Source organism: Talpa europaea, assembly GCF_964194135.1.
Source record: "Talpa europaea genome assembly, chromosome: 11".
NCBI lineage: Eukaryota > Metazoa > Chordata > Mammalia > Eulipotyphla > Talpidae > Talpa > Talpa europaea.
The window spans coordinates 60,526,152-60,543,913 of NC_140078.1; the positions used below are offsets into that span (position 1 = coordinate 60,526,152).

Consider the following 17,762-nt stretch of genomic DNA (forward strand, 5'->3'; position numbering starts at 1 on the left):
TTTGTTCATTTTCAAAGTGCCAGACTCTATATGAGGGATGGATGATATTGTGGGGAACAAGACACACATTGTCTCTGCCCACGTGGAGTTTACATTACAGCAAGGGAGACATATATTAAATACATACAGATTTCCTCCACCATCCAAAAGTAGAGCAGTCCTCTGGAATATTTAATAAGCTGAAATGGCATAATGCAAGGAAGAAATTACCATTAATTTATATGGAAAGATTTTTGAGCATTCCCGGACCCAAAAGTAGCCTACCCAGTCATACCAAATAACTCAGAAGACTTAAAATAACAATGATATAAGAAAATTAATTAAAATAATAACATTAATATATAGTAAGCAGGAATAATATCATATAAATATGGCTTATCTAAAGTAGTTCCCAAGGAAGAAGTTTAGTAGGTAGAGACATTCTTGATGCTTGGGGTGTCTCTGCCTCTAGTATGGCTGCTATAAAAAACCAATGCTTTGTGCTACTTTCTTCTCTTACTATAATTTATCATAAAAGTGAGAAACCTCTTCAGAATTCTTTTAGTTAGCAGAAACAGGTAAGACAAGTAATAATTAGGCCTTTTATAAAAAATGAAGTATCAGAACTTAAACTTTCAAAAGGCATGGGATACCAATATTTACCTGATCCTTATTCAGTTCCATTTGAGGATATTGAGAGGATAGCATGAGATATTAATGGTGGTTAATGTTTAAGTGCTATGTGGTTGTTATCATGGCAGGTGCCTTACACTGAGTGATAGTAATCACTACAACAGTAACCCATTTGGCATAAATATGGGCCACTATTTTAAGTACTTTTCACATATTACGCAATCTTCTTTTTGAAATATTTGTGATGTATAGACTATTGTCCTCATTTTAAATATGAGAAAACTGAGGTACTGAAAGATTAACTCACTGAAAGAAACACCGCTACTAAATGGCAGAGGAACTCCTTAGGTTGTCTGGGCTCAGTTTGTATACTGTTCACCTATGCTGCCTCATTTAGTCCTGCAGCAAACTGTAAGTACTATTGTTTTTCTCCTTTTCCAGATTTGGACACAAAAGCGGAAATATGTGGTTAAAATCTCTGCTTTTGCACAGCTAGGAGGTTACAGAGCAGAATGTAAACACACAGGGGCCTCAGATTCTAGTGAGTAGGGTCAGTCTAGCCCACAGCCCCAGGTAACTCATACATCCAGGGCCAATTTCCTAATGTCTTCCCCATCCCTGTTCTTGCTCAGGTGTTCCTTAAGAGTGACCGTGTGGCCCGCATGGTACAGAGTGGAGGCTGCTCTGCCAATGATTCTCGGGAGGTCTTCAAGAAGCACATTGAGAAGAGGGTGCGCAGCCTGCCTGAGATTGATGGCCTCAGCAAGGAGACTGTGCTAAGCTCCTGGATGGCCAAGTTTGATGCCATCTACCGAGGGGAAGAGGACCCCAGGAAGCAGCAAGCCCGAATGACAGCCAGTGCGGCATCTGAGCTGATTCTGAGCAAAGAGCAGCTCTATGAAATGTTCCAGAATATTTTGGGGATCAAGAAGTTTGAACATCAACTCCTATACAATGCTTGCCAGGTAAGATGGCTATTATGTGGCCCAGAGCTGTGAGTACACAGAGCCATATTATGACCTCTGTGTGCCCTGCAGCACTGTTGCTTCATGGGCTGTTTCTTGATTTAAAAAAAATTATATTTTATAACTGCATTGATAAAATTTGAATATATTATAGGTTGGAATATATTCATGTTATCTTCTGATTTTAAAGGACATTAATACATTTTTTATGGGCCCTAAGCATTATGCTTATTGTGTCAAAATGGGTACATCAGCCCTGTGTTGAAAGTGCTAAAAGATCAAAATAGTGATTTTCTAATTAATTAACTTGAAAAAGAATAAAAATAGTTAAAATTTTAAAAATTTTTCTAAAAATTGTTTTGGTTTTAAAATTGTTGGTGCTTACCAATTGAGGGGCTTGTTCTTCTTTACTTTGGGAGATAGCTAGACTTAATACCTGGTCATCATTAAAATAGAATGTTACCAGGAGGTCTGAATCTATTATACCCATGTATTAGTCACATGAATATTCATGTGGTTCTGAAGGAGTTAACTGAGGCTCTACTTTGACCCATCCCAAAGTGAGCCTATATTTTCACTGGATCTGGGGTTGGAGAATGAGTTACTCTAGATCTTCATTTCCTGCCTAATCTTTCCATTATATCCATTCATTCAACAGATATTGAATACCTGCTTTACAGTCTCCAAATTTTAGTGTCACTTGGGAGCATTTTTTAAATAGATGTTAGAACCTCCAACCTTAGCAATTCTGCTCCTCGTTCTCAGGGTAGTACCCAGAAATCTGCATTTTGAAGCAGATTCTGCCTTTCTGGTAATTTTGCTGCTCTCCCCCATCTAAGAACCTTTAGCGAGACTCAGCTGTGTCCTAGTTCGAATGGACCAATTTTGCCCCCAAGGTAGGTAAAATGAAGTTTAAACAGAGACACTATAGTGTATTTGCTAAGTTTCCTTTCTCAGAATCACAGACCTATGTAAATCTTAATATGAACCCTAGCTACCTTGATTGACTTGTGGATTTAGTGACCTCCCCAAAAATGAGCTTAGGATGAAGGAGTTAATGTATATAAAGCCTAGAGCAGCATGGGGCACTTTATAAATATATCATATTCTACTAGAAGAGGCACAATCAATAGACAGTATCCAAACAGTTCCACAGATTTTAACATGAGGACAACCGGATTTTGTGGCTTCTTTTCTTTTTGCCTCTGTGGTTCCTCCCTTGGTTGAAGATACCAACATCTCTTACCTCGATGACTACAATACCTACCCAACTGGTAATCCTGCCTCTCCATTTGTCCCATGATAACACACCTACTACACAATGCTAGAGAGGTCTTTTTATGACATAATTGGATTGTGCCTAAAACCTTCCAGTGGCATCACCTCACCCTTAGAATGACATCCCAGCCTCTCACTAAGACTTCAGTCCGTTTATCAGTCTTCTCTGTTCTTGCCACTTTCCCCACATGTTTAACTTACTGGCCTTCTGTACATTTCACCAATATATCACATTGATTCTGAATCTTTGCATATGCCATTCTCTTGACTTAGAATGTTCTTTGCCAAGACCTTTGCATGATTGGCACATCTTAAGTGTCAGTTTCTCCAAAAAGTCTTCCAAAGCCACCTCATCTGAAGTTCTTCCTTGCCTCATATCTCGCTGTCTCTTATTATTCCATCCCCCATTATATTTTCATCACAATCTTGATGACTGTTTTTCATTTCTTGTTCATTTATTTTTATGTTTATTATCTACATTACCCTCCCTACCCATCCTTCACCAGAATACCATCTTCTTGAGTATAACATTCATCCCTGCCATATTTACTAGTATTCCCAGTACATGATACATTTCTTGCCATATAGTGGGTACTCAGTAGTATGTATTGAATTGATAAATGTGTGATGGCAGATTACTTTAACTGGTAGATGAGGGCTTGTTGTCAGTCATTATCTCAAACTCAGAACTCACTGGATGTTTTAATAGTAGGGATCTGTTCAGTATTTTACATTATATTCATTACATTCAAAAACACTCCTTGACATATTGCTTTCTTCTCAGCCAACTTCAATTCAAAACACAGAGTAACCTCTTTATTGCAACAACTTATACTACATATTTTTTGTTCTTTATCAGACATCAACATCAGTTGACTGAATCCATTCAATGCTATTTCTGATCTCAGTGTTTTTGAACTTGTTAAATAGGGTTAAGTGGTGAGACCATATTTTACTCTTTTTTCCTAGAAAAGAATTAATTCAACCCTCAAAATATCTTTTTCATGAGTTTGAAAAAAATACAATATCCTCTTTCAAAGAGTAATGATTGTTCAGTTAGTTAAAAGAAATAGGGAAGATATGTAAAGTATTTCTTGGGAGAAGGATACTCTATACTCATGCCTAAGTCTAATCATTGCTTCAGAAGTTCGTATCAGTAGAAATCAGAACATAGAACATATACTGATAATTCAAAGGAAAATACAAACTCTGACTGTGTTATTATCTTTGTATGTTCCATGTTGTTAGTAATCTGAGTTACATAAGTGTATTGGCAAACAATAAAGTATCTTTCTATTTTAAAAGAAAGATACTACTGGTAAAATAATACATCAGAAATGTTATAGGAATGGATGTTTTCAAGACTCACTGTTGAAATAATTCATTACTTTAACCTTTCCATAATCTGTTAATTTGCAACAGAACATCTTTTCAATGGGGAAATCTTTTGACCTAGCTTCTCTACCTCTAGCTACTTGTTATAAGTAACTATAGTCAGGGATATGACAAAACATCATGTCCAAATATGTTCATGTAGTATTTTACATGTCAGTGAAAAAATGGAAGCAACCTTAATTCCCAACAGCAGATTAAATATAGATTTTGTTTTACCTATAGGAAAAAACACACTTCAGCCAATAAAATAGTTGTTGAAGAAGAAAGCTTAAGATATGGGAAAATGTTCATTAGGTATTTTAAATAGAAAATCAGTCTACGAAATAGAGGATAAAGGCATAATACCATTTTATAGGAAAAGTACTACATGGGCAAAACCTAAAATGTTAACTGTGCTTATATCTAGGAGGTTGCTTTATGGTTGATTTTTATGCTTTTCATTTGTGCTTTTCTTTGCTTCTAAATTTCCTGCTCTAAGTAGATAGTTATTTTGTAAATATAAACAAATGTCAACAAAGAAAACATGGGATAAGAAAAAAACTAACTTCTGCATTTTTTCTAGACTTTAGTCACTAACATACTGCTGTCTTCATGATTATTTGCCATTTCCGAGTAACACCTATCTATTTACTTACGATTTCTGAATAAACCAAACCCCAACTCACTTTTTAAATCCATTTTTAGTTTACTGTGAAATAGCAATTTGGATTTACTTATTTATTAAAAAATAACGTGTGTACTATTAATAATAGCCAAGTTGTGGAAAAAGCCTAAATGACCAAATACAGATGAATGGATCAGGAAGATGTGGTATATATGCAAAGTGGAATACTACTCGCTATCAAGAACAGTTAACTCTTGCCATTTGTGGCTACATGAATGGACCTGGAAGGTGTTATATTGAGTAACATAAATCAGGAGAAAGACGAATACCAGATGGGGTCACTTATATGTGGAATAGAAAGAGAACAAAGAAATAAAGCCAAACTAAGAACTAACCCTAGGAAACTGACTATAAAACTGAGCTACTAGAGGAGGGAGGAAAGGGATAGGGACGAGAGCAAGGCAGAGAGGGAGCAAGGCAGAGGGGGGAGATCCTATAACTTCTACTATACAAACAACAATGTAAACCAAAGTTATTACAATAAAAAGTTACCTGATTAAATCACTATTTCTTTAAAAAATAATAATATACATTAAAGCCAAACATAGCCATTAAGGTGGAAATTCTTTATCTCTCTGTTGTCTGATATCTCTCACGACCAGTGATGTGACAGGCACAGCTGGGAGACCAGTGCCCTGACGCACTGAGCGTGGTGGAACAGAACTGTCTGACGCCCACCCTGAGATTAGCCCCAGGCTGACCAGAGCATCTTTCTAACCAAGTCTGTGCTTCTTTGCCCTATAGTCAGCTTTCAGAAATTATAGATATGCTCATTTACTTTCTCATAGCTTACCCTCAGTGCCACAGAACACTACCATCTCATAGGAGCAAAGCTGCAGAAGTGAAAATCATGCTGCTCTCATTCTCACCCTGCTTGAACTCTTTCTTGTTTTGCTTTGTATTTTCTTGACCTTCTCTTCATGAGAAAGAACAATTCCTGGATTCTTTCAAAGCCAGAAACACACATAATATTTTCTTATGCATATTGCATCCTGGGGGAAGTTGTAATCTGATTCTGCTTTCTGAAGGTTCCTATGATCTCTTTTTATGAGGTTTTGCCAGTAACTTCAGTTTTCATCTCAAACAAGATATGAAGTTTATCAAAAAGTGATTATATCAGTTGTCTGTTATAACATGAATTGTGTCTACATTTTTAAAGAAAAGGAATGAGGTTTAACAAGATGTCATATTTGCACATAGAATTTTCATCATCTATTCTGTTTGAGAATGCATGGGTCTGTTTCATAGAAGAGTTTGCTCATACTGAATGTAATAAGCTCTGTAAAATAATCAGAAACTTATTACCAAATTGGTGGTGGTATTATTTTCCTAGGCTCTTGTGCGGAAGCAGTCAATTATGTAGCTATTGGAGCATTGGTTCCAACAAAGTAGGAAAACCTCTTTGAGAATAGTTATATCCCCTTAGAAATAAGACTAAGACAGACTTGCTTTCTATCTTCATAGAATGCAAAGATAATGATGACAGTGATGCTGTGGTATTTAAAAAGTTTTAAAAATGCAAAGCACCATTCCCCTTCTTTCCCTTTAGTGGCCTCCAGATCTGGAGTTGAACTGATCTCTTCAACCAAGTGTCTGATACTTCCTGTCCCTCTGCTTAATTTTATGAGTTATCCTTTATTGCCTCCTTCTAAAAGGTGGGGACACTTTCCCTTGGAACACACCCCTGAAATATGTTTCAGAGGGAGGTCAGTCTATGTCTTCCTATAGCTTTAAATGCAAATAAACTTTTTTTTTTTTTTATGGGAGCAACCTAGCTAAATTTCCAAAGGGGACATGAATGCATATGAACTAAAGGAACAGAAGGGTTTTTGAATGTTTCAGTTCTGCTCTTTGAGAATTGTATTTCTAGTTGTGCTGTTACTGATTGTACCGGAAGTTACTAAAAAGTCAGGAGTATGACTTTAACCTTCTCCTTAGCCATCATCTGTACCAAATGGGCAGCAGGGATAACATGCATACTACAAATAATAGGAGATGTCAATATTCTCTTCACTTATCTTCTTTGAAGATATGCTCTGGAACACTTGACTAGAGACACACAGAATATAATTGCCTAATGTATAATAAACACCTTTTCATTGTCAATATTGAATTCTCACTCATTACTGAACTACTAATTTTGCTAACATTTCATTTCCTTTCCTCCAATCCATCATCAGTATGGCCCTTGATGGGGTATAGTGCTATCTTCCTTGGACCTAATTAGCATTTGGTGGCTTCTCAGATAGAAACCTCAAATTATTAGGCTTTCAGCTATGATCTAGGTTACTAGGTAGTATTCATACTTCATTACTGAGTCTTTTTTTTTTAAGATTTTTATTTGTTTATGCATACAAGAGCTGGGGCACAGGCGAGAGATGTGGGGGTTGCGGGGGTAGTTGAGAAGGCAGGTGAGAGGATTCACCAAAGACAGATTGGGGAATAGAACAGGCAGACTGACTGAAATATACTGTTGAAGGGAGCAGTGGGTGAGACAGGAAAGGTCTGCTATACCATGTGGGTTCTCCCTGGCCGGACTGGAGATGGAACTCATGCTGCAGAGGCTGCGGATTGCTTCATAGTGCGGTGCTTAACCCCATGCGCCACTAGGGAGGCCCCCTCATTACTGAGTATTTAATCTCCATGTGAATACATTAACTTTGTCCGAATTCAGAAGTTTCCAGTAGATATGCTGTTTGAGGATTTATTTCTGTATAAGGCCCTATTTCTTAATCATGTTTTTTAGCCCTCTAACATCAGTACAATTCTTTGTACACAATTGTCTTCAACAAATATCTACTGTAGAAATGTTTGAAAATCTGAGGGTAGATGGCAATGACAGTCTAATATTAAATAATTATTTAGCAACATCCTGTGATTCTTCATGCATTCATTCAACAGATGTTTTGAGTACCTGCTATGCACTAGGCACCCCATATCAGATGCTAGGGATTAAAGTCTAAACTTTACTGTGCAATCTGGATCTTGACTGTCTCCCTCCTTGCTCACTACAACACACCTCCCAATGATTTTATTTTTGTCCTACTTAGAGTGTTACATTTGTTTTCTTTATATAGCAGTATAACAGATGACCAGAAATTTAGTAACAAGATAATACTCATTTATTATATCAGTTTTTATAGGTCAGAATCCATGCATAACTTAGCTAGGTTCTCTTTTGAGACATTCAAAAACTGGAATTAAGGGTTTGACTGGGCAGTGTTCTAATCTGGAGGCTCCAAAAGTATAAGGCCCACTTCCAAAATGCCTCATGTTACTGGCACAACTCATAGCCTTGTAGCTGTCAAACTGAAGTACTTTAAAGTCAGCAATAGAGAAAGGAAGTCTCTGGTGCTTAAGTCTCCAATTTCTGGACCCACTTTTTAAAATATCACCTGATTAAGTCCATCCCACCTAGGATGATTTCCTTTTTCTATTAATTTGAAGTCAACTAATTTTATTACATATGCAACATCACATTACTCTTGTCATAAACTATGTTTATAAAGAAGTTACATGTTCTACCCACATTCAAGGGGGAGAGACTACAATAGGGTGTCTATTGTGTGTGCTTCTAGGGTTTCTGCTGCAAGTGTTCTTCCCCTACCCCAATGTTCTTCATGTGGTTGGGTCCTTCAAGTATCAATTTAAATAGAGCCTCTTTAGAGCATTTCTCCTTCACCATACTGCCGAAATAGGCTTCTTTTTGTTTGTTTCTGGTGCTTATGACCACCACAGGGCAATGTAATCTGAAACTATTTTTTCATGGTTACTCTGTTATTCTTTGTTTCCTATTCTAGACTTTCCCTTTAAGAGCAAAGACCATATCTATTGTATTCACCTTGCAACAGAACAAACATACAACCAACACTTAGCACAATGCTTGCCACAAAATAGATTGTTCAACTATGGACTATGACCTCCTGGTGCTTAAACAGCCACATTCCACAAAGATGTGTGCTTAGTTGTTTGTTTATTCTGGTTATAAATGCATCAGTGGAACAGGAAAGTCAGTCTGAGACCTGAATCATTGGTGTTACTTCACTATATTGTGTGCATTTCCCCTGAGGTTCACAGTATGTCTCCAGGCATGACTTTGTTCATGTTCAGCCTGCCTGTCCTATCGCAGGGTTAAAAGAAGAGGTACAGAAATTAAATCTTGTCTTTTGAAAGTCACATACTGCTTCTACCAGTCATTACATTTTTTGGTGGGCTGCTGGTTTTAAGTAGCTTTCCTTGCCAGATGTACTTTAATTTCAGCATTCTTGGGATGTGGAAAGAAATCAAGATGCTTATACCACATGGGCATGTTCTTCTCTGCAAGCAGGGACAAAATTAGAGGGCATTAAAAATCTGAATGGTGCAGGACCAGAGAACAATATGTAATTTCCCAGAGCAACAACTTTCTGATGACCCCATCATGATATTTCTCACTTCTCTATCAGTTCTTCCTAGAACACATGGCCAGCTATTTCTATCTGACTACATCTGCTATTACTGGGACTAACTACCACAGAAAGTTGAAATTGGGAAACAGTAGGTATCCTGCATCTGAGAATCAGGGAATTGGCTATTTTCTGTGCAGACTTCAGAACTGCTACAGATATTTTGCCAGTCTCTTCCTTTTCTTGCCAAAACAAAATCATAAGTATGTTCTTTTATTCAAAGTCTTTTCATAAGCATCAAATCACAAAATTGTAATCAGAGGTGTTAAAGAGGTGTACTTTCAGAAAAAGACATGCAGAAATAGGACATTCTACTTTTACCACCTTTCCCCAAATGATGGAAGCTATTATAAACCATATAACATAGTTATGCAAGTAGAGTTATTTTACAAACTTCCTGACTTATTTCAACAACCCAGACTCTCCACAATAATGATTTGAATTTACCTATTTCTTCCAACATGCAGTCTTCTTGCTTCTTGAAGGATTCACACCTACAATTAGAAGAAGCTTGGATAATGGGATGGAATGCAGTGATTAAATTTTATTGTTAACCCTTTTTTCCCAAACCCTTTCAAGAAAGCATGCATAAAATATATTAGGTGTTTTTTGTTTATTTTTTTTCCTGCCAGCTAGTGAATGATTCTACATCAATCTTTCATGGTAGACTCTCAGGGGAAGCCTCAGTATCAATGTTCTGACCCCCAGTTTGAATAGTAATAATGCCTACAAGAAGCATTTACTAAGTGCCAGGCACTAAGCCTTGTACTTTACATATATTACCATATCTAATCCTTATAATAAGCCATAATGTAGACAATTCTATAAGGAATGAGATAGAGAGAGAGAGCGAGAGAGAGAGAGAGAGAGAGAGAGAGAGAGAGAGAGACAGAGAGAGAGAGAGAGAGACAGAGAGAGAGAGAGAGAATTTTCTCAAGTTTCATTTGCATCAAAATCAGGATTTTAACTAACGGGTACATGACTCCAAAATAAGCTCTTTAAATCGATGGCTGAAAATAGTGATGGGTTTCATTGATATAGAAGGTTTTGGAGCATAAGGTTTATTGAGTCTGCTCAATAGGCATCTATATGTTTTACTAAATCATTTAGGAGCTTATTTTTATATACCCTGTTTTTTCCTCCCTAAAATTTGTTGAAAAAGGTCAGCTGAAGACTGTACATTGACTAATTATAATTCAGTGGAGACTGGTAGGGTTATTGTTTGCTTCATTTAAGTTCTGCCTTATCAATACAAGTGCTTCCTGACTTATTTTTTTTTTTAATTAAAGCTCTAAAATGGTTAACGATAGGAACTGTTCTTCTTTCTTGTCCTCCTTGCTTGTGTGTGTTCTAGCCAATTGGTTGTCTTGATCAAGTGGTTACTTTGTGTTTCACAGCACAGCACCTTATGGTAGGGTCCAGAAACCCCAAAAGTTTGCTCTTTGAAAAAACAACAATAAAAGCACATATGAAAAATCATATCACACTGATTTTAAGTGAAGAATTAAAGCAAGGGTTGGTGATTAAGTTTTTGTGGGTCCTGCAGTCTTTTGGAGCAGCTGCTTAATTATGTCATTTATTGAAAGTGGCCTTAGGCAATATGGAAAGGATTGGTCATGACTGTTCCAGTAAAATTTTATTTATCAAATAGGCAACTAGTGGCTTTTACACAAGGGATGCAGTTTATCATCCTCTGGGTTAAGTCATTCCCACATCATAACAGAAAGAATTTTTACTTTCTAAATAGCAGGTTATGGATATAATCTGTTACCATTTCTACCCAAAGGTTTTGTTTAAAACTTTGTCCATCTATTCTGTAATTGAAGGTGATGGTTGTTTAGAAATGTTGGCATTTAAGACAATCTTTACATACCACAGAAACCCAATATGTGCTATCAGAGTCTTAATATTTGACTCATGACAGTCTTTTCCTTTTTACTTCTGAATAGTTGGTTTTATAAAATAAAAGTATATTTTGATAAAGAAAAAATTCACTATCTAATTGACCTGACCACTGCAAATCCTAGACTACTCATTTAGCTTCCTAAGCATTAGTGTAAAAAAGATCTGTAAAGTGGGAATAATAACAGACTCTCCTTTATTGTATTAATTGTGAGGCCATGGTAAAGTAATGAGCAAATAACTTTGTACCATGCTTGGCATAATGTATTTTAAAATGTATTTAGCATATTTTTTTTAAGTTAGATGATCATTATCAGTTATTGTTGCCACTATTTGAGCCAAGATTTGGTTCATGATGAGGGTTTTACCAAGGGGTTGATCTTTATAGAATTTTACAGCTAACCTTCAGCATATGTGTAATTATTACTTGAGACTACTAGAAATTAATTGAACACTAGTGGTTGACCAGTGAACTGTATAGTTACAGAGATTTGGGTTTGCATTCTAGCTCTGCAATTTACTGTTTTTTCTTGAACCAGTTTGTTAACCACTCTGGGCCTCTCTTTTTCAATATATAAAAAGAGAATATGATAGTACCCACCTAATAATCAGGAGTTTTGTGCTATTTTTGCTAGTCATCATTAATTAATTGAATCCCTGTATCTTGGGAAAGTCTGTTTTGATGAATAATAATGTTTAGGTTTGGACTGGTTCTCTTGAATCAGTTATAGAAATCAAATAACTAATCAATTCATAGTAGGAGAAAATCTGAAGAAGTGTAACACCAGGTTCTTGTCATCAAGAAACAGACAGTGGGCCTCCCCTGGTTGTGCAGCGGTTGAGCGCTGGGCTGCAAAGCTGCCCGCAGCCTCTGTGGCGCCAGTTCGATCCCCAGCTGCTCCCCGGCCATCAGAGGAGGGTCCCACATGGCACGCAGACCTCTCCTGCCATGCCTGCTGCTCCCCTCAGCAGTGTACTTCCTCGGTCTGCCTGTTCTGTTCCCCGCTTTGGCTCTTATAAATTCTCTCACCCTCCCATGCTTCTGACAGTACCCAGAGCTTGTATAAAATAAATAAATCTTAAAAAAAAAAAAGAAGCAGTGTGTTTTAAAGGAACAAAACTATCATGTAAGCAAAATCCATCCACAATATAAAGTGTATATGTAACACAGGCAATTCTAATGCATAGGGGCAGAATGATATGTTAGAGATACTGTGTTAAATATAGATACATCTGGATATGAATCCAGGCTTAGCTACTTCTTATCTGTAACCTTTAACAAGTTCATCAACTTCTCTATAAAACAAGAATATTAATAGCAACTGCAGGAGGAGAGTAGTAAGAGTCAGTGATATGATATAGATCTGGTAAACAATTGACTGGTTTGGCAACAGGGGTAGTGGAAGTGGTGGCACAGTGATGTTAGCTTCAGTAAGGAGGACTCTGAAAATTTCAGATATCAATGGGATTTATTGATTGGTCAGTAGTACTCCATAGAGGTACTGTTTGAGCTTTGTTTAAATGATAAACATTTTAAGCTGAATGAAAATAAAGAAACTGAGATGTGATTAAATAATTGGTCCCAATTCTTCACTTACCTGTATTAAAATTAAATACCTGCTATGCTATGGTTCATTGACTTGAGGCCTAGCCATCACATTGGTTTTGTCAGTGGGCTATTTTAAAAGCCTAATGCTTTTAAAGCATTTTTATGCTTACACATATGATCATGCTACCATTGCATTTTGATGATCTCCTAAGAAATGGCCATGCCTCAAGTAGTAGTAACTCTTCTAGTCTGAGTCTCAGTGTAATACACATGGAGAGGACCTGAAATGAACCTGCAGCCTGGAAACAAGTCCAACCAACCTTCAGTCTATTTTTTTTAAAGATTTATTTATTTTTACGCAAGAGCTGGGGTACAGGCCAGAGGTGCGGGAGGGTGAGAGGATTCACCAGAGACAGAACAGGGAGCAGAACAGACAGACGACCGAAATACACTGTTGAGGGGAGTAGCAGGCGCGACAGGAGAGGTCTGCCACACCGTGTGGCAATCTCCCTGGCTGGCCAGGAATTGAACCCATGCTGCAGAGGCTGTAGCAGCTTCACAGTGCTGTGCTCAACGCACTGCGCCACCAGGGAGGCCCCCAACCTTCAGTCTAAAGCAATTCAGAGTATAAAGCTTACCACTAAGCCCAGTCAAGATCAGCAAACCCCCAGCCTTGGTTCATATTCACAGAACCATGAATATGACAACACACATTTGTTGGTGTAAGTCACTGAGAATAGTCTCTTACAAACAGTTATTGTGGCAATAATTGACTAAAACAAATAACATTTAAAATATGTACACACTTTAAGTAGCATACCACTAGTAAGATATATTGATAATACAGCTATTGAACCTCAGGTATAAAAAAGTTCTGTTAAGTGCCAACGTCTCTCTACTATTATAATTGTCCTAATCTAAAAGATCTTCTTTTATCCCTGGCTTCCTAGAATCAATGCAAATATGCCAACTTTAAAGAGCTCTTTGTTTGAAAATTGGAAAGAAGGAAAGAAAAGTGGGGTTAGAGTAAATATTTGAGAATTAAAATTACATGATTTCACTCATAATGCAAGAGTGAGGGTAGGATATGAGTAGTTTTGAGAACTGGATAACAAATGAGGAAGTTTGAAATCTCCTTTTATCAAAGAGGCCTGGGAATGTTAATAAGGAACATTAACCCAAGAAATCTGACTGTAAAATTGAAGCTACCAGAGAGGTGGGGTAGGGTGGGGATGGGGAGCAAAAGAGCTAGGGGGTTCACTGTACTCTATGGATTATGGATGCTGGATGCTTTGGTGATGGGTGTGGTAACCTATATCTGAAGAGGTGTGAACCTGTACCCCTAAATCACATACAGTGTTGCAAACCACAGTTACCTCAATAACTAAATAATGGAATTATTCAAAAAAAAGAGTTGTTAGAAATCTAAAGTCTTTTCCTCTTGGAATATGTTTATTTTACCGTTGCCGTGATGCCTTTATCAGTGAGCTATTAACTGTCCAATGAACAGCTCTCAAACTCAATAGCTTAACATGGTAAGCATTTATTATTACTCATGAATCTACAAATGAGCTAGTACTCTTTCTGGTCTTGGATTTTCTTATGTATTTGTTGATAGCCATGGGTCTGGTAGGAAACTGCTCTATATGGCAGTCAGTTGGCTATAGATCGGTATGGGATGACCTCAGGTGGGATGATTTGCTTCTCCTCTATGAGGTCTCACTTGGCTTCTTCAAGAATAGGTCTCACTTAGACTTCTTCACTTGGCTGGGCACTAAGGCATAGAATGAAAGAGTACAAAACTTCCAGATATCTTGGCTCACCATTGCCATACTATCACTTCTCTTGGCCAAAAAGTCATAAGACAGCCAAGATTCAAGAGAAAGAGAAACAGTCACATTGCAAATGGCATGGCAACCTTTGAATCTACCACAGTTGTTGATGTGTTTGTTATTCACATCTTCTAGTATTCAACAGTTTAAAGTCAATATATTTTCCAACAGACTCTACCAATTTACCTTAATGAATGAGCACTGTTTTATTAGAAAATAATAATTTTTATTGCTATATAAAATGAAACACCATGTATACCAAATAATTGGCAGCTGAAGGTCATTAACTCTCCTAATGAAAATGGAAGGAAAATTTTTACATGTGGAAGTAATTTTGTTCTCAGAAAAGTATTAGCAGTTATGGAAAGATAACCCTAATAATGTTTTCAGTTATTCATTTGGAGAGCCAACTTTGTATCATCAGTTCAAATGCCTTTCAGAGAAAAAAAAACATATTCTCTTCTTCTTTTGTCATATACTTCATCATATACTTTACTATATACCTCTGAGATGGACAGACATTGCTTTTGCATTTTAAATGCAGTCTTGATTACAATAAATCAGTAAAACTACATAGAAAAGTCAGGTGAGTGTGAAATTAGGTATATAAAACTGGCTTAACCATTAGTGATAAAACAACATTCAGTCATGCATTTATTCAGCATGAATTGAGTGTTATCATATGCCAAACATCATTCTGGGAACCGGGGATACAGCAGTCAATGTACAGACAAGATTCCTGCCCTCAGGAAGCGAAATATAATAAGCAAGGCAGAGTTTTGTCTCTGTGCATGTGATTAAGTAGCATCACAACCAACACATTTGTTCTCAACCCACAGGGAGAGAGAAAGTGAAAGTGCTAGCAACTTGCTTCTTTCTAAGGATATGACTCAGAAGTAGTGCTTACCTCCACTCAGATACCATTACGAGAACTTAATCATATGACCACAAGTCTTTACAAAGAAGGCTGACACGTTTGGTCTTTAGCTGGACAGCCATGTGCTCAGCTAAAAACTTTCTGAGGATCCAGTGATTTATGCACCAGTAAGAGAAAATTGAGCATGATTGCTAGAGTGTGCTTGGTAGTGTCCACCACTTTGATGGATTCTTTCATCATCATCATTATCATCATCATCATCATCATCATTATTATTATGTACAATTTAAGACATGGAAAATGATATAAAGTATAATAACAGTACCTACATACTCATTATCTAGGTTAATAAATAAATGGGTTTTGTGCAGTTGAAATCTTAATCTCTTACTTTACTCTTTCCTGGACATAGAATTAGTATCTTTTGCTTTTTTCCATTTATCATTTCCATGCATTTCTTAATACTTTCATTACCAATATCTGTATCCTTACTAGGTCTATATCTGTATTACTATTTTGAATATGTAAATCATAATGAACTGTTATTTTGGGCCATTTGTTTTGTTTTTACTCATCTTTATATTGAGAGATTCCTTCATATTAATACAGCTCTATTCATTTTCTGAATGTTACTCCATTATGGACGGATATATATTGTCATTTATTTACTCAGTAAGGTAATTCTAGTTTTTTGCTATTACAGAACAAGCTCTTATGAAAATACCTACATATGTTTCCTTGTGTACATGTACATGCACAAATTTCTCCAGGAAGCATACCTAGAAGTATAATTACTGGGACGTGAGATAGTTGCATATTAAAGTTTTTGGATATTACCAACTAATGTTTCAATTAGTTACACATTCCCTCAATCAATTTATAAATACTGCATGTGAAAAATATTAACAGTTCAAAAATAAAATTTAATTTTAGCGAAGCAACTGGAGCTCTCCTACATTGCAATGGGGAGGATAAGATTCAGCCCCTCCACCCCTTGGTACCTAACCAAGAGAAATTAGTATGTTTGTGCACCAAAAGATATGCACAAGAACATGACCACTCTAGTTGCTATAGCCGAAAACAGAAAACAACCCAAATGCATATTAACAGTAGAATGGATAAACCATGGTTTAGTCATATAATGGAATACTTAAGCAATTAAAAAAAAAAAAAGATGAGCAGTTACATTCAACAAAAAAGGATGAGTTTCACTGACATATTGAAGGAAACAAAAAGTGTACTATTTTTTCATTTATATGAAATTTAATATCAGTAAAAACTAATCTATTTAGAAAAACTAAGCCAGAATAAAAGTTATGTGTGGTATATAGGTAGGTATTGATCTGAAGCTACTCAAATGCTGGAAATGTTTTATATCTGTAATGTCCAAAATGGTTGCCACTTAGCCTTATTAAATAAAATGAAAAATTGTGTTCCTCAATTGCACTAGCCACATTTCAAGTGCTCAATAGCCACATAAGACTTGCAGCAGCCAAAATGGGTAGCCAAGAATATTCCTACAAAGAGCTCTTTGGGGTATCACCCATCCATACCTTGAATTGGGTTGTGGTTATTTGGAAGTACAAATGTGAAAATTCATCAAGTTGTGACCTTAACATTTGCACTTTACGTGTCCCCATCATAAATAAAATATGGTTTAAAATGAATGTTATGCCTTAAAAAATACAAGGGAAAAAGAAAAGAGAAGGAAAAGCATATTTTTTTTTCTAATTTGAGTTTTGAATGTAATATGTGACATGAACTCAGGAGAAAAAGCACAAGAAGTAGCTACACAAATAATAAGAATTTTTAATGGAGATTATTTCTCATTAACTTTAATTAGATTCCTTTTAGGTTTGCAGGTTTAGCAAATTATCAGTTCAAGAATAAAAACCTTAGCCTCATCTCTCAGGCAAGTTCCTCTAAAGCTGAAGCATCCATGGATGCATTTCTGGCATCTTTGCCTTTGTTACATTTCTGTGTAACTAATCTATGTTGCTAATTAGATTCCATCATGAAGTATGGTTTCAATCATTTTCTGCCCAACATCAGCTTCTTTGTGTAGAGATGCACGACCCCCACCCATGAGCAAATGCTTGCAGAGTAATGAGTTAGGTTAGAGTAGTCTGATTTCTGGTTTATCAAAGTTAATTGGAAATGTAACTTTAATCTTTGTCAAAGAAACCTGATTAGCCTATTGCCTATTTTGCATTTGCAATAAAAAATTCATTTCAACATATATT

General features: G+C 36.5%; 1 protein-coding gene across 17 annotated transcripts in view; it reads left to right on the forward strand.

Moving 5' to 3' along the window:
• Positions 1 to 17,762, forward strand: part of CADPS (calcium dependent secretion activator) — a gene marked incomplete at both ends in the record, with an annotated part of 442,011 nt that overhangs the window by 107,576 nt on the left and 316,673 nt on the right. For all 17 annotated transcript variants that reach the window (XM_084246953.1, XM_084246956.1, XM_084246954.1 and 14 more), the window contains one exon: positions 1,245 to 1,577. In XM_084246953.1, coding sequence (XP_084103079.1) covers positions 1,245 to 1,577 — 333 coding nt within the window. The remainder of the gene's footprint in view (positions 1 to 1,244; positions 1,578 to 17,762) is intronic.